Genomic DNA, 24,130 nt, shown 5'->3' on the forward strand with positions numbered 1-24,130 from the left:
CTATATTTTCAATGTTTGAGGGTATTTTGAATATCGAAAATCTTATAGTTTTCTTTATATAAATTCCTACGCCGACATATCCATCTTGTCTATTTGCGAAGGCATAGTTGTAGCCTTTAAGGCTTGTTTCAATGTTGTTATTTAGCCAAGTTTCTGAGAGGATTGCTATATCAATTTCGTTATTATACATGAACATTTCTATTAATTGTTTGTTTCCCTGCTTTTTTAAACTTTGTATGTTATATTGTAAGATTTGTATCGTTGCCGTCATGTTATGGGTTTGCTTTAAATATTTGTATCGTTACCGTCATGTTATGGGTTATCTTTGTTAATTTTCCATAAATCTGAACTGACTGTCATTTGCTTTAAAGTACTTTGGATATATATTAAGGCTTCGTATAGGGCCTTGTTATTAGCTAGTGTTGCGTTTTGCGTTAAACAGTTGTTTATCATTTGGTTGATTTTTGTCGTGAAGTCGTCCTCTTTTTGTATGTATTTATCTAGGTTGGTGGGGTATGCTAGCATTTTATTATTCGACGTTATTGCGTTTTCTAGTGTTGCTTGTTTCCATTCTTCCTTGGTCTTTTTTGCATTGTTTTCTTCTCTTGTTTTGTTGTTGTTCGTTCTCGCGACTTTGGCATACGAGAATTGTTGGTGCATATGCTTCATAGCTTCTGCTGTATGTTTCTATCTTTCTCCTTTTTTGCAGTTGGGGAAATTCCGTGTCAAGGACAGCGTTGTTGTGAACTAGTTCGAAGCGGTTTCCTAGTATATTTTATATTTTGTTTGTGCTTCTTTGATAGTGAGGTTTTCTAGGGTGGTTATCCTTTTAATTGCGTAGGCATTGATCCTTGCTGGGCAGTCTTTGTTTGTAGCTGATGGTTCCCTTTGCAATTTACGCATTATTCCTTGCTGCACTTTATATTGTTGTCGTGGGTAATTGAATATTTTGCGCAGATCGTGTTTAGCTGCTTGCAATGCTGTGCGAAATGGTTGTACCTGAAGCAACGGTAGCATTGCACAAATGCTACAAATGGTTTCACCTCTATCTTGGTGTAACCGAACGTTACTTCCCTCGATACTTCCAGACCGTCAAACACTATTTTAACTCTCCGTGTGGAAACTTCATCCCCTCATGCGTCCTGTTCACTCTCCTTTTTTTCAAGATTTTTATTGGTGATACAATGTTTTCCTTTAGCTCCTCTTCCGTAATATCAGCTGGTATGTCGAATATTATGCCCATTTTAGATACAAAGTGGGCAAAAATCTTCGCTTCGTATTGCTCGCTTGTTTTTTCACAGAATTTGTCTGTTGCTTTCCCGTTTTTAAATTTGATTTTACATCTTCAAAATCCTATTTTTGTGATTTCCAGAATGTCCTCCGTTTTGTTACCCTGTAACCATTTGTTTATCGAGATCGCGTTAATGGTGCTCTTTCTTTATCGTTTTTGTTTTTTTTTTTGTCTAGGTACACAATATAGGGTCATTTATGGGCATCGTTGTAATTATAGTTTTCGTGGGTCAGTCGCATCTTTTGAGCCTGCGCGTTTGGTGTATTGCCTGCGGATTGTTTTGTTGTTGCTCTTGTTCGGCTATTGCTTCGGCTCCTTATGTTGTTACTGGCTGAGGAGCTGCCTGGGTCCTCGCCTTTGAGGTGCATTTTGTTTGTTCTTGTCTTTATTTTAACTCTTTTAATTTGTGTCTGTATATTTGTAGTATGTCCTTTTTTGTTTGTTGATATATTTTATATTATTTTTCTTTTTTTTCGGGTTTAGTGTTGGTTGCTCTCGAGTACACGTCTGTTCACTTTCACTGTTCACTCGCGAATGTAAATCAGTGTTTAGGGGATGATATAAAAACCGAACGCTGTCGATCATTTCAATAATTGAAGCATGAGTATGCTTCACTTCGGGTATTTTCTGCTAACGCGAACGTTCATAAACAATAAGCTGATCGCTAGTGATTCAAAGTTGTTCTCTATCGCTGATTTGAAAACAAACGGTTCGATTCGTGTACATGAATCGAACTGACAGAATCAGATAGAGTAACGGATTATGGACAAAAATGTATTACTCGTTGCAGTTCTCTGGTAGGAACCATTATAAAATATAACGTTCCAGAACGTTTTTATGAAGTTGATAACCTGGAGAGCGATCTCTTAATTGGAATTAATTTCTTAAATAAAATCGGAGCCAGAATTGATAATCCAAATCGGAAATTAATTTATGGAAATAATAAAATAGAGAAAATACATTTTCTCAATGATGTTATTTTATTAGAAAAAAGTATAGGCAATATTAAAAATAAAAAAAATATTAAAATTGTGGAACAAAGAAGTTCTACAACGCCTGCTGAGGATTTTGCCGGTAATATTATATTAAAAAAAATTTATTTTGGGACAAAAAGGTTCTAAAACGCCAGCCGAAGCTCTTACCGGCAAAATAAAACGAAAAAAGAATGGTGAAAAACCAAATAAGAATATAAAACTACAAAATTTAAATTACTTGGGACAAGAAAATCCTTAGACGCCAGTCGAACATAATACCGACAATAAAATAAAAAATATATACTCGAAAAAAGGAAATACTAATATTTAAAAAATAAATCATTTCGATATTATCGAAAAAATTTCAAAGAATTTGTGGAGAAATATAAAAACAATAGTAACGAAATTGAAATTATTAACATATTACTGCTTAGAGAGGATGATATCAAAATTTTAAATAAAACCCATTAAAACATAAACATGGATTTACCATTCATCTGTTCTGAATCATAAGAATCGAAGACGAAAAACCTATATGTTCAAAACAGTATCCATATTCATTATCAGCGATTAATTTTGTCAATCAGGAAATCCAAAGTTTTTTGGAAAAAGGAATTACAAGTATAAGGCATATCAAAAGCCCGTATAACTCTCTTGTTTGGGTTGTTCGGAAAAAAGGAATAGATGAGAACGACAGTCGAAAACTAAGAATGGTCATCGATTTTAAAAAATTGAACGAAAAAACAATAACACATAGATATCCAATGCCTGGTTATACTCTTTAATTTGGGAGAATCTAAATATTTCTCCACAGTAGACCTTGAATCCAGACTCAAATATTGATGGAAGAAAATGATATTGAAAAAACTGCATTTTCCGTGAATAACGGAAAATATTAATATTTAAGAATGCCATTTGATCTAAAAAATGTTTCAAGTATATTTCAAAGAACAATGAACAATACACGAATGTAGGTTTTCTCACGCCTATATTGACGATATTATAGTATACTCAAAAACATTAAAAGAACATACATACATATGTATATAGTATTTCATTTAAAATATGTACATATATAGGACAAGCACTTGGAAAAGCTTGAATAAAAATTTCAACCAGATTTAGTTCTAACAACTGATGCGTCAAATGTAGCTGTAAGTGCAGTCTTATCCCAAGAAGGAAGACCAATTACATTCATTTCAAAGACCTTAATTTCTACCGAGGAATATTATGCAACTAATGAAAAGGAATTATTCGCCATAGTATGGACATTAAAAACATTACGACATTATCTTTATGCAGTAAAGGATTTGGAAATCCATACAGATCATCAGCAATTGGCATTCGCAATGTCTGAAAAAAAAATCCAAACGTAAAAATTAAAAGATTGAGATCTTTCATTGAAGAGAATTTTCACCAAAAATAATTTATAAACCGGGAGCAACAAATGTGGTGCTGACGCATTGTCAAGGCAATTTTTAAATAATTTGACAGATTCATGCGAACTAATTAAATTCTATAATAGAAAAAAAACATTCTGCAGAAAGCAGCGATGAATACCAAATTCACGAAACCAAAAAGCCTTTAAATCATTTCAAGCAATAAATAGTAATCGATAACGGGGCAAAAATATCAATCTTAGAGACAATTTCCTATTTTAATAACAAAAGATTTCTGATTAAATACGACATACTAGAAAATATAGTTTGGTATTTTAAAATAATATACATATGTATAAATCCAAAAATAGTTACTGGAGTATTCTGTACACCTGAAGTGCTGTACGCAATAAAAAAACATTCTGAAAGAAGCATTTCTTTTACAAATTTTTATGTACCAAACTATTCCCGAACAATATTACTAATAAAGAAGATCAAGGGGCAATAACACTGGTAGACACATAATTTGTGACAGGAAAATTCTTAGGTGTTTCTAATCCAGTGTGATACCCTGAAGTCAAACCTAAAAACATAATTTTTCCATCACTCACAGATTTTCTGTAACCTGCGGCTTTAGATTTTACAATACATAAAATGGAGAAACAGATTTCTATATGACGCAGTTTTTGACGCGCACGGGTGTTTTAGAGAGTATCTCTACAAATTTGCCCATGACGACGGGACGAATTGTTCCTTCTGGTATGAAAAGGAGAGAGCCGATGTAGAAAAATTGACAACGCAACGAGTGACACCGGATAATATAGTACGGTTTATGACTGCATTGCATAGAAGTAAACAGAAGTGTGGGATAGCGTGAAAGCGTGGTGTGCTATAGTTCGAAAAGAGATAAGAAGAAAAGAGTGACAACGCGGCGGTATCTTCCGAAGATTCCCCCTCCAAAATAAAAATAAAAACACCACAACCCAACCATCAAAACGGAAACAGTTGGGTATGAATCTTTGGCAATTACTTTGAGAGAATTTGGTTTGATTCCATTGTGAATTATTAGGTACGCAACTATGTTCTTTTTCGTTTTCATTATAAGGAACCCCCAATGAAAAGAAACAACAAGCCTCGGATGAGTGGGAGGAGTCATGTGTAGAAGTTCACGAAAGTGAGGAAAGTTCTCTGATCGCCATTCACTTGGGAGTGGCCACAAACAATTCTTTTACATATGGCTCAAGCAGCTCACGACTTCCGGTCTTTGACCAAGTATCCTCTAGGTAGCCTAAGAACATCCGTTTGAAGGCGAGCTAAAGTGAGAAGGCGAAACATGCTCTACATAGGGTTGTGCGCTGGGTTTGGAACCCGCTACGTAAAAAAATAACCCCAATGAAAAGAAACAACAAGTCTCGGATGAGTGCAAGACGAAATATCTCCCAAGACGAAATATCTCCTGTCATGAAACAAACAGTCGTCGTCTTGGCACTCACGTCACTGTTGACAGTCATAACTTTGAAGTTGTAGTTTCGTATATTTGGGAACTAGTGTAAACACCACCAACAATGTCAGCCTGGAAATCCAACGCAGGATAACTCTTGCCAAGAGGTGTTACTTCGGACTGAGTAGGCAATTGAGAAGTAAAATCTTCTCTCGACGAACAAAAACCAAACTCTATAAGTCACTCATAATTCCCGTCCTGCTATATGGTGCAGAGACATGGACGATGGCAACATCTGATGAGTCGACGTTGCGAGTTTTCGAGAGAAAAGTTCTGCGAAAGATTTTTGGTCCCTTGCGCGTTGGCCACGGCCAATATCGCATTCGACGGAACGATGAGCTGTATGAGATATATGACGACATTGACATAGTTCAGCGAATTAAAAGACAGTGGCTACACTGGCTAGGTCATGTTGTCAGAATGGACGAAAACACTCCAGCTCTGAAAGTATACGACGCTGTACCCGCCGGGAGAAGCAAAGGAAGAGGAAGACCTCCACTCCCTTGGAAGGACCAGGTGGAGAAAGACCTGGTTACGCTTGGAATATCCAATTGGCGCCACGTAGCGAAAAGAAGAAACGACTGGAGCGCTGTTGTTAACTCGGCTATAATCGCGTTAGCGGTGTCTACGCCAATTAAGAAGAAGATAAGGAAATGGTTACAAATGATTTATTCAAAATAAAGTCCTGGCAAAGATCGAATACCATTACTTTTCATCTTGTTCTGCTATCCAAAAATCACGCCATTTTTCGATGTCGTCTTGTTAGTTCTGAACCAGAATTTCAATTGAATATCTCCCACATTGAATGATATTTTCGGTCATAAGTCATTAGGTGGCATACTTTAAAGGAATTATGAGTGAAAAATTGTATTACGTTGTACGTTGTATTATTTACTTCTTGATTTATGTACTGGAAAGTGAAAGAAAGTCAAATGGAATTTAAAATTGTGTTATATGGGAAGTATTACATTTTTACACTATGACATAGGAATGTGAGAATAATACTACGTACTAAATTTAATTGAAATCGTTCGATCGGTTCCCGAGATATGGGATTTCATCAAAAAGTGAGCGGTGCCACGCCTATCGTCCAATTTTCATACCGGCCCCAATAAAGTCTTCCCATTGGATCTCGAAAGTAAAATTTAATGTTTCTGGCGTATTTAGTTATTGATTTGTCGCTTTTAGTAGTTTTCAACAGTGCCGTTATATGGGGAGTTTTCTTCCGATTTCATTCATTTCCATACTGTCAGTAGTGGTTCTTGTAATATATGTGCTGAGCAAATTTAGTTGTTATAGCTTTAGTGCCTTAGGAGATATGTACATTAAACTTATTAGAGGGCGAGATCACTCCAACTTTTTCAATAAATTTTGTGCCTCTTGTGCCAAATTAAAATTTTATATCTTAATTTAGTGCTTAGTTATGGCACTTTATAGGTTTTAGGTTTATTCGGCGATTTGTGGGCGATTAGCCCATCTGCGAACTCGTAATTTTTTTTGTACTAAGGAAGTCGCATCCAAGTTTCATCGAGATATCGCAATTTTTACTTAAGTTACAGCTTGCATGGATGGACGGACGGAAGGACAGACAGTCACTTATATATATATATATACCCTATATTTATATCGATTAGTTTTAGGTGATACGTACGACAGTTAGGGGAACAAAACTATTATACTCTGTAGCGACAGGTTTTAAGAGTATAAAAATACTGAAAAAAGTGAAGAGTAATTCATAATAATGATCTAGCAAACCACAAATTTTTATCAATTCATATATCTTCGCAGTCAAAAGATAAGGATAAACATAGGTCTGAAATGGATGAGGTTTTGCAAGAATATCCAGATTTATAAGGTGCATTGGATGAAGTGGAGTTAAACAAACATACAACGAGTGAAACAATAGGTGCAGAAAGATCAGTCGGCGGACCAGACTAAAGCATGTGTCTGTCTGCTTGCTCAAGACTCTCCCACGATACCACCAGGTAAGGTATTACTTCATGGGAGTGACAAGACATTTTACATCTCCTTTATAGCACGGACGGACTAACGCCTATTCTGCTGTAACTGTCTTAAATTAGTCATGATGGAAATTGCCGCTTCGCGAACAGCTTTCCACTTGTCAGAGGACTGACACATAAATGCAGTCAAATTGTTCACCGTTAAAGTAACACCTAGTGCAGTGTTTTATTTTTCCCTTATGTTGTCTGGTTATCCACGTATGGATGTCAGGTATAAGTCTGTGGGTTCACCGTCCTTTGGTTGAGGGTTGCCACCGCTGCTGCCATATAGTTATGCCCTTCATTCTCTATGGGAGGGATACTAGCTAGTACATCGCTGGATATAGTTCCGAAAGCACTTGTTACTCCTATTGCTGTATGTAAGTCTATGCAATATTTATTTATTGGTCTAGCAAACACTTTCATGTTTAGTGCCTGTATCCATACTGGAGCAGCTATAGTATAACTGAGCTTATCGCTTTTGCTATTAAAAGTCGACGGCTGGACCGCACTCTGTTTTCAAAATAACTCATAACGATAATTATGAGGTACTCAGGCGCACGTATTTCATATGAGGCATCGAATATGTTTTCCCATTTAGCAGAGTTGCATGAATTATCTACATCCACCTTTCCATCTTTTGCCACTTACTGAACTTTTCGCAGTGTCGACAACTTCTTTCGGTGCATCGATAGTGGACCTCTGTTTTCTGAACCCGTATTGTCTTTCCGATAGTCCGCCGCCTTCCTGGACTGCAAACTTCAAGTGGTTTCTTTAGGGCTCTCTTTGGTATGCCATCGATTCCAGGCGCTATATTGTTTTTGATTTTTTTAGCTATGGCCAAAAGTTCTTCTTCTGTAACCATTGGGGGTGATTCAGAAGCTTTGCTTCGTCGCTCAGCACTAGTAGTCTTCATGAATGGAGCGCATTTAGGTTGCTGCTGCTTATTTTGGAAATTGGACATATAGATTTTATAAGCAGTTCCCCAATGGTCTATTAGCTTCTTCACAGATCTTTTCAAAACAGTTTCTTTTGCTCCGGGTTATAGCTGTGGCTTTTAATTGCTTCTTTGAGACGGTTTTCGTTTTAGCCTCTTTGATTGCATTATAAACGACGTCGGGCTGAGTGACATAGCTTCATCAGCGTGGCAATTTCTTCATTCCACCAGTATACAGGTCTTTCCTTATTGTGACCTTTCGTTCTTCGTATTATAGCGTCGCATGCTGTCCCCAGTTTCTTCCGCATTGCGATTACTAAGTGGACGCCGCCTTCACCTGGTGCTTTTGCTGCAATCCAGACTGTATCAAAAACATCAGAATTAAAATCTGTTTGCTTCCAGCTTCTTTTTTGTGTAGTGTTAATGTCAAACGACTGGCGCGCTGTTGTTAACTCGGCTATAATCGCGTAAGCGGTGTCTACGCCAATTAAGAAGAAGAAGTTAATTTGTAATGGTCTCGAGAGAACAAAACTTCTGCAAATGATAGCCATGTGGTCACTATTTGTAAACACCTCCCACTTAATTTGCCTGCTAAGTGCGTCATTGGCAAATATTATGTCTACTTTAGAGCCTTTATTTCCTTTCTGGTGAGTATTTTTTGTGTCATTACTAGTTTTTGTGAGGTTGGTTTGGCTCAGGAATTCTAGAACTAGGCGCTGGTTGGAACTTCTGCAGCAAGATGTGAATGTTTGCAGGACCATTTGCTGCTTTGCCACTACTGTATATATGTGATCCAAGTACTTTCCAAACGTTGGGAATATTGCTCACTCAGTAAGGCGACATCAATGTTGGTTTCTATTATGGTTTGTTGCAGCAGGGCTCGAATTATTTTCTCCAGCAGCAGGTTGAAGAAGTCGCACGATAGGGAGTCGCCTTGTCTGAAACCTCGTTTGGTATCGAACGGCTCGGAGAGGTCCTTCCCGATCGTGACGGAGCTTTTGGTGTTTCTCAACGTCAGTTTACACAGTTTTGCGGGGATACCAAAGTCAGACATCGCGACATAAAGGCAGCTCCTTTTCGTGCTGCTGAAAGCAGCTTTGAAGTCGACGAAGAGGTAGTGAGTTTCGATTCTACTTTCACGGGTCTTTTCCAAAATTTGGAGCACGGTGAATATCTGGTCGGTTGTTGATTTTCCAGGTCTAAAGCCACACTGATAAGATCCAATCAGCTTGTTGACGGTGGGCTTTAATCTATCACACAACACGCTCGATAGAACCTTATACGCGATGTTAAGGAGGCTTATCCCACGGTAGTTGGCGCAGATTGTGGGGTCTCCCTTTTTTGGGTTGGGCAGAGCACACTTAAATTCCAATCATTGGGTATGCTTTCATCCGACCATATTTTACAAAGAAGCTGATGCATGCTCCTTATCAGCTCTTCGGAACCGTGTTTGAATAGCTCGGCCAGTAATCCATCGGCCCCGCCGCTTTGTTGTTCTTCAGACGGGCAATTGCTATTCGAACTTCTTCATGGTCGGGCAATGAAGCGTCCGCTCCATCCTCATCGATTGGGGAATCGGATTCGCCTTCTCTTGGTGTTACGCATTAACTGCCATTCAGTAGGCTAGAGAACTGTTCCCTCCATAATTTTAGTATGCTCAGGGCATCGGTTACGAGATCACCTTTGGGGGTTCTAAAAGTGTATGTTTCAGTCTTGAAACCTTCTGTTACCCCTGTCGGCCTGCCGGTCTAGTCAAACTCTTTATACCTACGCTTTTCGGCCTCTCTCTTTTTCTGTAAATGCGTCCCGCTTCACTCTACAACTCTCGGTATTTATCCCATCCCGCACGTGTTTGGTCGATCGTAACGTTGCGAGGTAGGCAGCCTATTTTCTTTCCTCTGCGACACGACACTCCTCGTCGTACCAGCTGTTCTTTTGCATTTTCCAAAAACCAATAGTTTCGGCTGCAGCTGTACGTAAGGAGGCTGAAATGCCGTCCCACAGATCCCTTATACCGATTATACCGAGTTGTTGACGAGAGCTCTCAGGGAGTAGGAGTACAATCCGAGTAGAAAATCGTTCGGCTCTCTGTTGTCTGCAGCTTCTCGACGTCGAACCATCCTTGTGTTTGTTGGCGTGCGTTTTTTGCTTCACAGAGGAGGGTGCGAATCTTGGCAGCAACAAGATAGTGGTCCGAGTCGATGTTAGCACCTCGGAGCGCTCGCACATCTAAAACACTGGAGACGTGTCTTCCGTCTATCACAACATGATCGATCTGGTTGGTGGTTTTTCGATCCGGAGACAGCCAGGTAGCTTGATGTATCTTGTTATGCTAGAATCTAGTGCTACAGATAACCATATCTCGATCAGCCTCAACCCATTTAGGAATGTTTCCTCGTTGAGGCTGAATTTACCGACTGTTGCGCCAAAGATACCTTCTTTGCCCACCCTGGCGTTAAAGTCGCCAAGCACGATTTTGATATAGGGACGGGGGCAGCTCTGATGGGTTCGGTCCAAGCGCTCATAAAAGGCATCTTTGGTCCCATCGTCCTTTTCTTCCGTCGGGGAGTGGGCGCAAATCAGCGATATGTTGAAGAACCTCGCTTTGATGCGGATTGTGGCTAGGCGTTCATCCACCGGAGTGAATGATAGTAGTCGGCGACGGAGTCTCTCTCCCATCACGAATCCCACACCAAACTTGCGGTCCTTATATGACCGCTTTAGTAAATGCCACAAGAACCTACTCGTCTCTGTCCTTGTCCCGTCCATCGCATTTCTTGGACAGCGGTGATATCAGCCTTCACTCTACCAAGGACATCAACCAGCTGGGCAACGGCACCTTCCCAATTAAGGGACCGGACATTCCAGGTGCATGCCCTCAAATCGTAGTCCTTATTTCGTTTGCCATGGTCGTCATCAAAAAAAGCTCTCATCCGAGGCTGGTTGTTACTTTTCATTTGGGGTATTTTTTACGTGGTGGGTACCAAACCCAGCACACAACCCTATCTAGGGGATGTTTCCCCTTCTCACTTTAGCTCGCCTTCAACGGATATTCTTAGGCTTTCTTACTGCCAAAACTAACTTTAAACTTCCTTGTGCTTGAAGTCCCAGGATTTTTCTGCAGGTTGATTTGACTATGTTCAGATTTGCAGCCAGGAGGTAAATTCGGCTGTATTCGAACGGAGCCTTCCCAACACCGGGACGACTTGGGAAGTAACGGTGGCCTTACCGCGTTAAGGGGCTCTGGCGCGGCGTACCTTTCCGATTCTCCGTCTAAAAGAATAGACCGGGAGGCCCACAATACGGGCTAAACGGTCGTACGAACAAGATGAACAACGAAAGCAACAACAACAATCAAAACACAACAACAACGACAACAACCAAAGCAACATCACCAACAACGACGGCGTACAGCGCGCAAGTACCGCAAGCAACAGTGGCCCAGGGGCTAGACGAAAGTTCAGCTTCCTGGATGCCCTGTCGCCGGAAGAACGAACACTCTTTGAGGAGCACGCGCGCGACGACGACGACATCCCCTCTTGCAGCGGCACTCAGCGGAGTGCATCCATCGACCACTGCGAATGGCGTGAACGTGGCCCCCCAACCCCCTCGAGCAGTATCGACTGCGGAGAGGAGGGAGGTTTCACAAAAGTGGAATCAAGGGGCGAACGTAAAAGGAAACGGCAACAAGGGAACATCCCATGTATCCCGGAACCATGACGCCCAGGAGGTCACGACGACCCACGAAGAGCGGGAATGAGTGGAACCACTTTCAAGTGGTACCTCAGATTCCTCCAAGACGGCATGACACCGGAGACAGCAGAAAAGCGGGCTCTGAGTAGCTGAGGGGGTTGCTCCCCCTGCACCCAAAGAGACACCCAGTCGAACAGAGAAGAGAAAAAGCGGCCAAATAACTCCTCAGGAGCCACACAGGTCCAAAAGAATCCGAGAGGATAAATCGCTGGAAGCCAGTGGAAAACGCTCCAACCCCAACCAGCAGCCGACGAGAGCCGCAGGTCGAAAATACTCGGAGGCCGTGAGGAGCATCCGGATGGCAGTGTTGCCCCGCAACTACCCGGCCGAAGCCCTAGGGTCCGTACAGCAGACGGCTCTCCAGAACTGCCTAGTGAACGCTTTGTTCGTGGGCTATGAGTACACCGGCGCCTTTAACGGCATCTTCTTCAAGGATGGCATGCTGCTGGTCGACTGTCAAGACTTGAAGTCGGCCACCTGGCTAACGGAAAACACGCCAAGGCTAGTGGGTTGAAAGGGTCCGGCCCTGTGTGTTAAGAGAGGCGATGATATACCACTACTCCACAACTGCACAGTATGGCGGTATTCTTCCCCAGAAGTGCGGACAAGAACTACGACTTCGCGGTTGGTTTAGTGAAAAAAAAAACGTGGGCTTAAGAACCACGGCGTGGAAGGTCGTATCGAGCAGTGTTGAAGGTCAGGGTGGAACCTCAACATAACAGTAGACGATGAATCCTATAAATACATCAGACAAAAGGGATTCAAGCTGAACTTCCGCTTCGGCAGGCTCCATCCGTAGCCAGGTCAGCAGTACAGGAGGCGACTGCCGCTTTGGTTGCGGGAGAGCGGCACGAGTCCCCTGACGACCCCATCTCGGCTGGGAAGGCTGTGACCACCGCCGCGGATGAAAGCAGGAGTAACGAGCTCCCCAATGAGCAAGAAGACATGCTGCCATCCAAGAGCTCCTGGAAGGGCTGGAGATGCAGGTTGATGAAGACATCGAGGACGAGGACCTATCTCTCATCGAACCCATATTATAAGCTCCAGCGCCGGCATATAAGTTGCTCAGGTGAACCTTCATCACGCATCGGCAGCCTCGGCTGTCATCGTGAAAAGGTTCATTTCGGCTAACCAGGGCATCCTTTTAATCCAAGAGCCTTGGGTGGTAAGAGGAGAGGTAAGAGGCCTCAACACCAGAAGAAACAAGGTAATCTGGGATCTCTCTAGCGAGAGACCCCGCACTTGTGTAGCCAGCTCAGCAGTAGTCGTTAGAGCCGATATAGACTTTTTCTGTATTTAAGAGTTTCTAACGCAAAATCTGGTGGCGGTACAAGTGAAGGACAAGGAAGGTTCGGACTTCGTTCTTATCCGCCTACTTCCCGGAGGAGACGGCCATAATATTAGTATAGAGAATGTGGGCTGTGAGCCCACTTTTGTAACTAGTGTTCGCAGGGAGGTCTTGGACATTACCCTGAGCAATGACGACATGATCGGGCTGATTTCGCAGTGGCGGGTGTCAAAAGAACCCTCATAGTCAGATCACAGGATCATTCGTTTTGCTCTGAGGGTAGAAGTCGAGGACAGACCTCCGACACGTAACCTTAGAAATACGGACTGGGGTACTTTCAAAGAGACCCTAAGCAAAAACATAAGCAGAGTTCAGCAGGCAGATGGTAGATCCACCACAGTTGGACTGGAGAGCAGACTGAGTGCCATAAACCAGTCCAGTCTGCCCATGGTGATCTAGTAAACTCTCAGCTCTTAACCATAGGGTGTGAAGGCTGTTTAATAAAGCCAAGCGCACAGGAAGTTGGGAAGAATACAAACGGCACCTAACAATCTACAATAAGGAGATCAGGCTTGCCAAGACAAACAGTTTCAGGAAATTCTGCGACAGCGTCTCCTCGACCCCGGAGGCAGCTCGGCTGCACAAGGCGTTGTCGAGAGTAAGACGGACGCCGTATTATCACTAAAAAGACAGGACGGGACATATACGACTAGCGCGGAGGAGAGGGCAGAAACACTCCAACAGGGGCACTTCCCGGAGACGGTTCAAGCTGACCTAACTCCAGCATCGGTCACACGTAGGCCGGACCGCTCAGACTGGCTGACTGCAAGAAATTTGGTCACTGTGGACTCAGTAAGGTGGCGTCTTCCCGGCCCTCTTGCAGCAAGGTATGGATACTCTCCTGCCACACCTGCTAGGACTGATGAGCCTGGCAATGTCGTATATCCCTGAGCCATGGAGAATTGCAAAAGTAATCTTCATCCCCAAGGTAGGGAAGAGAGACTATTCGCTAGCCAAATCATTCCGGCCTATAAATCTCACATCCTTCATGCTAAAGGGGATGGAGAAAGTAATAGATTAGATCGGAAGCGCTGAAGATCGCACCCCTACATGCCAGGCAACATGCGTACAGAGCGGGTAGATCCACAAACACTGCTCTGTACCAACTCACGTCTGAGCTGAAAGATTCGCTGGATAATGGCGAGGTTGCGATCTGCGCTTTCCTAGACATTGAGGGGGCCTTTGATAATGCGTCTCACACTAGCGTGATCAAGGCACTTGAGAGAAGGAACGTAACTACTCCGATATGCAGATGAATAGAAGTCCTTCTGCGTACTAGGGTAGCGGAAACAACGGTGGGAGAAAGCAAGATTCGTCTTGGCACCACAAGGGGCTGCCCACAGGGTGGAGTACTATCCCCTCTGCTATGGAGCTTGGTAGTGGATGAACTCCTCGAATTGCTCACCAGCAATGGAATCCGCTGTCAAGGGTACGCGGACGACATTGTCATAATGGCGAGAGGCAGATTTGAGAACACTCTCTGTGACATTGTCCAAAGGCGCTTAAATCTGGCGAAAGGATGGTGCAACACGGTAGGGCTAAATATCAACCCTGCAAAAACTACCGTGACCCCATTCACTAAGCGGAGATCTCTTCGGGGCTTGAGGTCCCTAACAATAGGAGGCACAGAGGTGGAAATGTCGAAGGAGGTCAAATTCCTTGGCCTCACTTTAGACTCATCAATACGGTGGAGTACGCATTTGGACTTAAAGCTGTCCAAAGCAACTAAAGCACTTATGGTATGCAGACGCCTGGCCGGCAGATCATGGGGATGCAAGCCAAGTATCATTAGATAGCTGTATACCATGATAGTAAGGCCTATTGTCACCTATGGAGCGGTTGCTTGGACCACCAAAGCAACTCAGTCTTCGGTGATCCGGAGACTGTGAAAGCTGCAAATACTTGTCTGTGTCTGTGGGGGCAATGCGCACATGCCCCACGGTGGCACTGGAAGTCATACTGGAGCTCACACCGCTGCATCAGGTGATAAAACAAGCAGCAAACCACACCATGCTGCTAATGTCAGCAGAAGGCTGCGGAAGAGGGAAGATAATGTCCTTCAGACAGACGCACGTACTAGCGGAAAACACACCGCTAATCCTCCTCCCAAAGGACGGCACCACGAAGAAAATAAACCTCAAAAAGAATTTTATAGTTACTCCAGGCAGCAAGACGGAGTGGAGCGATTCCATGCTGGAAAGACTGCTGGAAGACAGTACCATTCAGTGGTACACCGATGGCTCAAAAACACCGGAGGGTATTGGGGCAGGTATTGCGTGACCGCGTACTACGCTGTCCATACCAATGGGATGCTTCCCTAGTACCTTCCAGGCTGAAGTTTTTGCCGTATGTCAGTGCGCTGAAGTCAACCTCAGCCGCAACATTCGCAACCAGCGTATAGCTATTCTCAGTGATAGTCAAGCGACACTAAAGGCGATCTCATCATATGAGACCAAATCACTTTTTGTCGAGGAATGCATAGAAAGGATAAACCGCCTGTCCTTGTGCAACCGGTTGCACCTAATTTGAGTGCCAGGGCACAAGGGAATAGAAGGAAACGAGAAGGCCGACGAATTGGCCCACGCTGCGGCAGCGTCCAAGGTGATGTGACCAGAACCATACATAGCGGTACGATCCCACACTTTCAAGGAGCTACTCCGCACTGAGGACAGAGTGGAGAGAGAACGACATTGGCAACAGGCATCAAGTATACGCCACGCCAAGCTGATCCTAGGAGGGTACAATTTCTCCAGGTTCAAGGAACTTATTCACCTCCCCCGTGACAAACTCCGTCTCCTCGTCGCAATCTACACAGAGCACTGCAGGCTCAGGAAACACTTGTCCAACATGGGCATGGTCTCCTGCGCTAACTGCCGGTTCTGCGACCTGGAACAGGAATCACCAGCACACCTAATCCTGGATTGCATTTACATCAGCAGGGATCACATCACCTGAGTAGCGCCCGGAAAACTCCTGGAACTAGTCAAGCTGCTGTGACTCTGGGAAGGCATGTGATATGGGAGAGGGCACAATATATACCTTAGGTCGCGGTGCATTACCTCATAATACTATCTATTTATCTATCTACTTATGTTCAGATCCATATGCTGCTTCCACCGAAAAGTCTGGATTTCAAATATTTGACCACATGACGACGGTCGTTTTTGACGGGTTGACCTCACTGCACCATCAAGGAGTTGCAGAAGAGCTGGAAAGATGCCATCCGCCCCCGAAGGCTAATATTACAAGAAATATAATATTTTTGCAAAGCTAATCTCTTTGTTGTAAAGAGTTAAGCTGTATTTATATTCCTCTCAGCTTCCATAAGGCTTGGCTTTGTAATAGGCCAGCGCGATGTTTTGCTAAGTTCTTAGAGTCTGTTTGATGACCAAGGTCAGCTTCGCTTTTGGGTGATCGCCTTTAGGGGATTGCCTACATCGCCTCAGCAGTAGGAACCTGTTTGGCTGTAGTAGTGCCGGAAGCAGTGGCTTCTTCCTCAACCAGTATTCTACTGCTCGTTTTGCTATCAACGGTAGTCTTTAGCGTATAGGGTCACATGACTACTGGGCTGAATCTCCTTCCGGATGTAGTTTTCAACACATAAGTTAAATCTCCACCCGTAATCCTCGTCTTTATTGTCTACAACTCGCCAGGTTAAGATATTAATGCCCAATGACGTTTATAACAATATCACATCTGATTTAGACACTACAAACTATCTAAAAGGAAAAAATAAATAAACAAAAAAATAAAGAGTAAAAGTTAAAACAATGTCAAGAAAATAAGTGAAAATGACAGAAAATAGCATTTAAAACTACTTGAAGGGAATTAGCGGCGGAGTGTTCAAAGTTCGGATAATGAGTAATAAAGCATTCAGTGGTTGGAATTAGAAACGGAAATACGAGTAAGTGTATAACCATTTCACAAATTAGCGATCGAACTCAAGAGTAAGTTACAAAGTAAACGATTTATCGAGAAATCCATTATAACGGATTTTGGGGTGAACAGGAATGTCAGAATGAAAACATAATCAAAGATAAATTGCTTAAATTAATCAGACATAGCAAATTCGTAGTTGAGAGAACGCTCTAGATTGCTTGACACGGTATTATATAGTGATGACCGATTTTTATTATTATTTTTATTGCGATCACAACTAAAACGACTTAAGTATGAAATTATTTGTACTCTATATTTATTTTTTAAATTCATCACATAATCTTTCAATTTTATATTATATTATATAACTAAATTAAAATAAAAAAATGTTTGTTTAAATTTATTACCGATGTTTCGTAAATTTTGTTCTAAAAATATTAGATTTTATATACATATACATATATATAATATTATCCCATATACCACTTCAAGCATCTACTTCATTTATTTCCCTTGATAAATTTTCTGTCATTAAAAATCATAAGAACGTTACACTTAAAAGTTGAAACCGCTATTACCATATACCAATTCACAGAATCGAACTGCTATCGGAATTCACAGGATGTAAATGCTATCACAATCGCAATTCATAGAGTGAAATGCAATGATAAAATCACAGGTAGTGAAATATCGCTCATCAGTAGTATCATGTCATTCTGGTTTGTAGTGTGTTACTATCTTTAAAGTGCCCATACACGACACACAAGTGCGTTCGATCGGTACGAACAATGGCAAGTGTTAAAGAATTTTTTTGAGGTTTTTTTGGGAGGGAAAGAAATAATTGATTCAAGCGAAATTTCTAGGCTTTATAGTTTTATATTTGAACATCTTTCACAAATTTTTTGGATATGAAATCTTTAATGTTCTGCCTTTGGGAAGCAATTGCCCGATGCATCTCGCATGTGCATTTTTCGGATGGCGGACAGGATGCAGGTCGCAATTTCTATCGAAAATCAACAATTCAAAGAGATTCATATTTTTTAATAATTTATCTTCTAGTTAAACTAAGAAAATTTCAAAAAAAAGTGTAAAATTTTACAAATTTTTTAAAAATTTAAAAAAAGTGGTTTTTGACCAAAAAAATTTTACTTTATGTTGTTTAAATATATGTTCAAACTTGACTTTTCTTAGATAATTTTATGCCACAGATAATAAACTCTGCCCCAATCTTGCTATTTCTATCCTGTCCGCCAATTAACAATAATCGTAAAAATGAAAAACCGAAAAATCACGCTTGAAAGTTTTCGCTTCTTGCCCAAGCGCTCATATATCTGCAAGACGATCGATCACTATTTCCCTGCTAGCTTCGATAATATTTCGAATTCAAATCTATAACTTTGGGTACATATTCTTAGATAATTTTTAAAGAGATTAACCGTGCGATTCTGTACTGTGATACTGTCTCAAGTCTCTAAATTTGAGATTTTGAGTTATAGACAATTTTTGAGACTTGAGACGATTTTGCTATTCTGTAAGTGACAGTCACAAAATCTATTACAATTCATTATTCAGAGATGTTTTTAAACTTGAATGAAAATAAATATGTCGATAACAAATATTAAATTTTCTATAACATAGTCAAAAAACATTATTATCAACAAAAGTAAAAATGTATGTTGACTTTGTTTCATAATATTTACGAAATTTATGTAAAATTGATTTATTTTTAACCTTTTCGTGTTTGAGTTGCTTACAAAATAGAAAATAACTACAATCGATTAATATCTGTGATGATCTCTATTCAGTATATTCCTCTGCGAATGGTAGGCACCTTGTCGCGGTGCAGGGGCTTAGGCGCAAGGCATACCCGGCGCCCCCCAATCCTGTGCGGTTGGTGCTGTTAAGCACGGACCACGCGGGATGTCGGATGCCGCATGCGTGCGCTAACCAAGAGCTACCACCTCCTAATCCAGGTTGTGATGCGACTCCCGTGCCCATTGGAACTTTGCAGCCAGGAGGTTAATGTGGCTGTATTCTAACGGAGCCTTCCCAACACCGGGCCGAATTGGGAAGTAACGGTGGCCTTACCGCGTCAAGGGGCTCTGGCGTGGCGGACCTTTCAGTTCCCCATAAAGAACACAGACCCGACAGCTCACCCTGTTTGAGCCAAGGGTCGAAAGATCAGGATGAATACCAACAACAACAAAACAAACATAAACAATGGACTTGATGACGGACAAGGGCGACGACAAAGGACAACGATAGCGGAAAATGAGAAGGAGATCGAGGCAGTGGAAGGTAAGGGGGGTCGAGGGGCTAGTCGGAAGTTTAGCTTCCTCGACGCTCTTACGCCAGAGGAGCGTTCGCTGTTTGAGGAGCACGCCAGGGAGAACGATGACGACGTGCCCTATTGCAGCGGAGCGCACCTGGTGACAACGCCTGGTGCCGCTGCAGCAGAGACTAAGGACACCAAGACCCCCACCGGCAGGTGTAATGGGTCTGCTTCGAGCGAGTCGCTTCAGGCAGAGCCTGACGCCGCAAGAGGGAGAAGGAGGAGAAGGCGCAGAAGAGGTGGGCAACGCCCCCTCTCAGAAGCCGGCAAACCCGGCGGGTGCGACGACCCTCACAGAAAAGGTATGAGTGGTTTCACCATGAAGTGGTACCTACGGCACCTCCGTGACGCGAAAACCCCGGAGGCAGCGGAGGCTCTAGCGAGGAGCAAGGGCCAAGGAAACGACGCGTCTCCGGCAATGGGTAACAACAGCAACGTGCCAGCTCGCGCGCAAGGCAGCGGTATCAGCAACCGTGGCCAGGTCAGCACAGCTCGGACCGTAAAGCGGGGCGGCAGCAGGGCACTGCCCGCGGGCACGCACGCCCAAGCCGGAAAAAGGAAGAGTGGCCAAATCACGCCGCAGGAGCCCCCCCGATCCAAAAGGGTGCGAGGCACGGATACAAAGGCAGCCGGGGGCCAACCATCTGGACCGGCTCCTCACCGGGTGGAGGAAGGGCGGCGCGGATATGCGGATGCTGTCAGAGGCGTCCGCATCGCTGTCCTGCCTGTCAAATACCCGGCGGAGTCGCTGAAACCGGATGAGCTCACCGTGCTACAGGACATCCTGATAGACGAGGCGTCCGAAGGAGAGGACTACACAGCGTCCTTCCTGGGCATCGACTTCAGGGGAGGTATGATGCAGGTAGACTGCCTGGAAGAGTCGTCCGCCGACTGGCTGAGGGAACACGCTCCAAAGCTGGGAGGCTGGACGGGCCCTGTCCTCTGCGTAAAGAGGGTGGAAGATGTGCCAATCATGCACAGCATGACGATGTTCCTCCCTCGGAGCAGGGACAGGACATACGAGTACGCCCTGAACCTGGTGAGGAACCAGAACCGGGGACTAAGTATCTCGTCCTGGTGTGTTGCAGGCAGCAAAAAGGAGAAGCTAGGTGACATCGAGAGATGGAGGTTACACCTTTACATCAGTGATGAGTCATATAAGTATGTCCGGGCCGCGAGCTTTCGCCTATTCTACAGGTATAGCACGGTCGTCATGCGGCCCTACAAGCCTGCTGACACTGCGAGCAAGGAAGCTAAAACGCCTGCGACTGTACAGGACAAGGGCGTCGACAACCCGGCAGTGCCGGAGTCCGCCCGGAGGAAACAAAAATGGAGGTGGACGAGTTGTCGGAGCAGCCTTGCGGGAGCAAATCCGGACAGGCAGGGCCAGCAACGACCACCGACGTCCCCGCAGATGGCCGGAACACGGAGCTACCCTCAACGCAGGAGCTCCTAGACGGACTAGGAGGCCCAATGGACAGCAGTGCGGGTGTCGGTTAGAGGATCTCTCTCTCCTCGAGCCCATTCTATGACGGCCGACGTCATGGAAATTGCCCAAGTGAACCTGCATCATGCGGCGGCAGACTCAGCTGTCATTACAAGCAGGTTCACTGCGGAGAAACTGGGCGCACTGCTGATCCAAGAGCCTTGGGTCTATAAGGGAGAGATAAAGGGCCTCAAGACGGAGGCAAATAAGGTAATCTGGGACCTCTCTAGCGAGAAGCCTAGGACGTGTATAGTTGTCAGAAGCAATATTGATTTCTTTTGCATTTCAGAGTTTTTGATACAGGACTTCGTGGCGGTACAGGCCAGGGATACTGCGGGCAAAGACCTCGTCCTGGCCTCAGCATACTTTCCGGGAGAAACAGCAACGGCACCCCCGGAGGCGGTGGAAAGGCTGGTAGAGCACTGCAAACGGCACAAGCTCCCCCTCATCATCGGCTGCGATGCGAACGCTCACCACACAGAATGGGGCAGCACCGACTGCAACGCGAGAGGTGAAACCCTATTAGAATATGTTGTAGGCAGTAATTTAGCGATTGAAAACGTAGGGTGTGAACTCACTTTCGTACCTATTAACAGGAGGGAGGTACTGGACCTCACCTTGAGCAATAAGCCTGCAAATGGATTGGTCTCGCAATGGAGAGTCTGTACGGAGCCCTCCTTGTCAGACCACAGGTTTTTAAGGTTCACGCTAAAGGCAGAGGTCAGGAAACTCCTCCCCAGACGCGTGAGGAATTGGGCAGGGGGGAGCAGACCGATAACAGCGTGTCAGGCCCAGGCTTGGAGGTTAGGCTATCTAAGCTAAACGAGTCTGTCATTAACGCTTATCATGGCAGCTGCCCCCTACAGGTGACCACAGACAGGCGAAACAGTCCCTGGTGGTCCAGGAAACTATCAGACCTCTGGAAAAAAGTACGCAGACTATTCAACAAAGCGAAGCGTACGGGGGTCTGGGAGGAATATAGGAGCTATCTCACTTTATACAATAAGGAGATCAGGTCTGCAAAGCAGGCTAGCTTCAGATGATTCTGCGAGAACGTTACCTCAACGCCAGAGGCGGCCCGGCTGCATAAAGCTCTGGCTAGAGGCACCAACGACGCAGTAGTAGCAATCAAAAGAGGAGATGGGACATTCACGACCAGCGCAGAGGACAGAGCGACGGAGCTTCTGCGGGCGCACTTCCCGGAGACGGTTCGGGAAGACCAGTGTCTACCTGTGATCGAACACAGGCCATCCCGCGAGGATTGGAGTACCGCCAAACGGCTTTTTACGGCGGACTCGATCCGGTGGGCAATGGCCTCGTTTGAGAGATTCAAGTCTCCGGGAGTGGATGGTATTTTTCCAGCGCTGTTACAACAGGGGGAGCAGCATTTACTGGCTTACCTGATTCGGCTGCTGAGGGAAAGCCTCGCATTTGCGTACATCCCTGAAGTATGGAGGACATGGAAGGTGATCTTCATACCCAAGGTGGGTAGGAAAGACTACTCATTGGCGAAATCCTTCAGGCCAATCAGTCTAACGTCTTTCCTACTAAAAACCATGGAGAAGATCGTGGACCATGAAATAAGGTCGACAGTACTGAAGAGAGCACCCCTGCATGCGGCTCAGCACGCCTACAGAAATCGAGACGACCATAAACAAAAAAAGTCAAAAAATGTTAGTATAAAAAAGTATTTAGAATTTTTTGATCATACAAATATCCATTTTTTATACCTTTTAAATACTTGTAATATTATATCGATATATCGAAACAATAAATATCGCTCAAAATAATCAATACATTGAAAAAATTATATCGATATATCGATGTATCGATATTTTTTCGACAAGCTAGTTCACTGTGTGAAGAACGAACGCAAAATGGATTTGTGTGTCGTGTATGGGCGAAACGAATTCACCCAGGTCGAACGCACATATGTGTCGTGTATGGCCCCTTTTAGGAAATCAATCGACAAAGCAAGGATGTATCTATCGATTGTTCGATGTATAATCTGATGAGACGGAAAAGTGATCGCTTATGAATTGTAACTAAATTTTATCTATGACTAAACTGCTGTAAACTATTGATCGTAATACCCTATCTTCCAAAAAGTATTTAAAATTAAAGAAAATAAAAATGGGATGTGATGGTGGAACTATACCGCGCCGAGATGAACTTGTACGCACTGCAAAAAAACCGGAGCAGGTAAATTATGTTATTATGGATTTTGTTTTTATTTGTACCAATATTTTGCTTTTCAGAAAGATAAAGATGCTGAACGCGAATTTCGCTGGTTACATTGCGCTCTTACTCAAGAATATTTACGAGAGCCAATTGTAATGTGCGGTTTTGGACGCTTGTATTCTAAACAAAGCATCATTGAGCAATTGTTAGAAAAGGAAAAGAAGCCTGAATCTATCAAACATATTCGTACCTTAAAAGATATCAAAACACTTAAGCTTACCCCGAACCCGGCATACACAGCTGAAGATAAAACAGAAGGTTTATTAGATACTCGTCATGCTCCTTACGTATGCAAGTTAATAGGCCTTGAAATGTCAGGAAAATTTAGATTTGTATCTTTATGGACTTGTGGATGTGTAATATCGGAACGTGCCCTTAAGCAAATCAAACGAAACGATAATGGGGGCAGTGCATGCCCTCTCTGTTTGGAACCTTTCAGTGTTGAAGATGTGGTCGTATTAAATGGGTCCGAAGAAGATTTAGAATTAATGCAAGCAAAAATGGAAATACGTAATATAAAAAGAAAATCTAGTAAAAAAGATAAAAAGTCTCAAAATATTTCGGATAAATCAAATGTTGGGAAATTATCAATTGAGGAAACCTTTAACGATGAAAAAAAACAAGATTTTGAAAAAGGACAGAAATGTAAAAAAATTGAATATCTTAACGACAACACTCCCTCCACAAGCAAATCTTTAACGATTGTGCCAAAAAAACTAAAGCGTTCGGTTGTGGCTGAAAATGCATTAGAAGATCCCGAGTTAAAGCGTTTAAAGAATGACTATAGTGTTGCTAAAGATCCAAAAGCCAGCGATGTATATAAATCATTGTTTACAACACATAGAAGCGAAAAGGAACAATCACGAGCGCACTGGGTCACATACAATCCATTCTACAATTAGTTGTTAAAATCTAGTTACAAAGAATTAAATAAGTTCCGGGCCCGATTCCGATGACTTTGGAGGGTAAAAAAACGAATTTCGAATAAATGGCGTATGTACTGATAGGG

General features: G+C 43.3%; 2 protein-coding genes across 3 annotated transcripts; both read left to right on the plus strand.

Annotated features, from left to right (window-relative positions):
- Positions 1–20,922: 20,922 nt before the first annotated feature.
- LOC120767804 lies at positions 20,923–21,509 on the plus strand. Its single transcript, XM_040094074.1, has 2 exons — positions 20,923–21,414; positions 21,477–21,509. Exons 1-2 carry the CDS (start codon positions 20,923–20,925, stop codon positions 21,507–21,509), a joined length of 525 nt encoding a protein of 174 aa, XP_039950008.1.
- Positions 21,510–22,875: 1,366 nt separating this feature from the next.
- LOC120769271 (replication termination factor 2) lies at positions 22,876–24,081 on the plus strand. Of its 2 annotated transcripts, none has more exons than XM_040096182.1 (2): positions 22,876–23,082; positions 23,139–24,081. In XM_040096182.1, the coding sequence occupies exons 1-2, from the start codon at positions 23,014–23,016 to the stop codon at positions 24,021–24,023; spliced, it is 954 nt and encodes a 317-aa protein (XP_039952116.1). In that variant the 5' UTR covers positions 22,876–23,013; the 3' UTR covers positions 24,024–24,081. The 2 variants fall into 2 exon arrangements, with proteins under 2 accessions (XP_039952116.1, XP_039952117.1); XM_040096183.1 differs by having other exon boundaries at positions 22,877–23,082; positions 23,143–24,081.
- Positions 24,082–24,130: the final 49 nt, after the last annotated feature.

This window comes from Bactrocera tryoni, chromosome 2 (genome assembly GCF_016617805.1).
Source record: "Bactrocera tryoni isolate S06 chromosome 2, CSIRO_BtryS06_freeze2, whole genome shotgun sequence".
Taxonomy (NCBI): Eukaryota; Metazoa; Arthropoda; class Insecta; order Diptera; family Tephritidae; genus Bactrocera; species Bactrocera tryoni.

Bases quoted from the DNA above. Each gene is read 5' to 3' on its own strand.
- LOC120767804 (XM_040094074.1), top strand. From the start codon at position 20,923: ATGACGGCCGACGTCATGGAAATTGCCCAAGTGAACCTGCATCATGCG. The intron at 21,415-21,476 runs GTAGGCAGTAAT...ACCTATTAACAG, and splicing joins AAACCCTATTAGAATATGTT to GAGGGAGGTACTGGACCTCA.
- LOC120769271 (XM_040096182.1), top strand. From the start codon at position 23,014: ATGGGATGTGATGGTGGAACTATACCGCGCCGAGATGAACTTGTACGC. The intron at 23,083-23,138 runs GTAAATTATGTT...TTTGCTTTTCAG, and splicing joins CTGCAAAAAAACCGGAGCAG to AAAGATAAAGATGCTGAACG.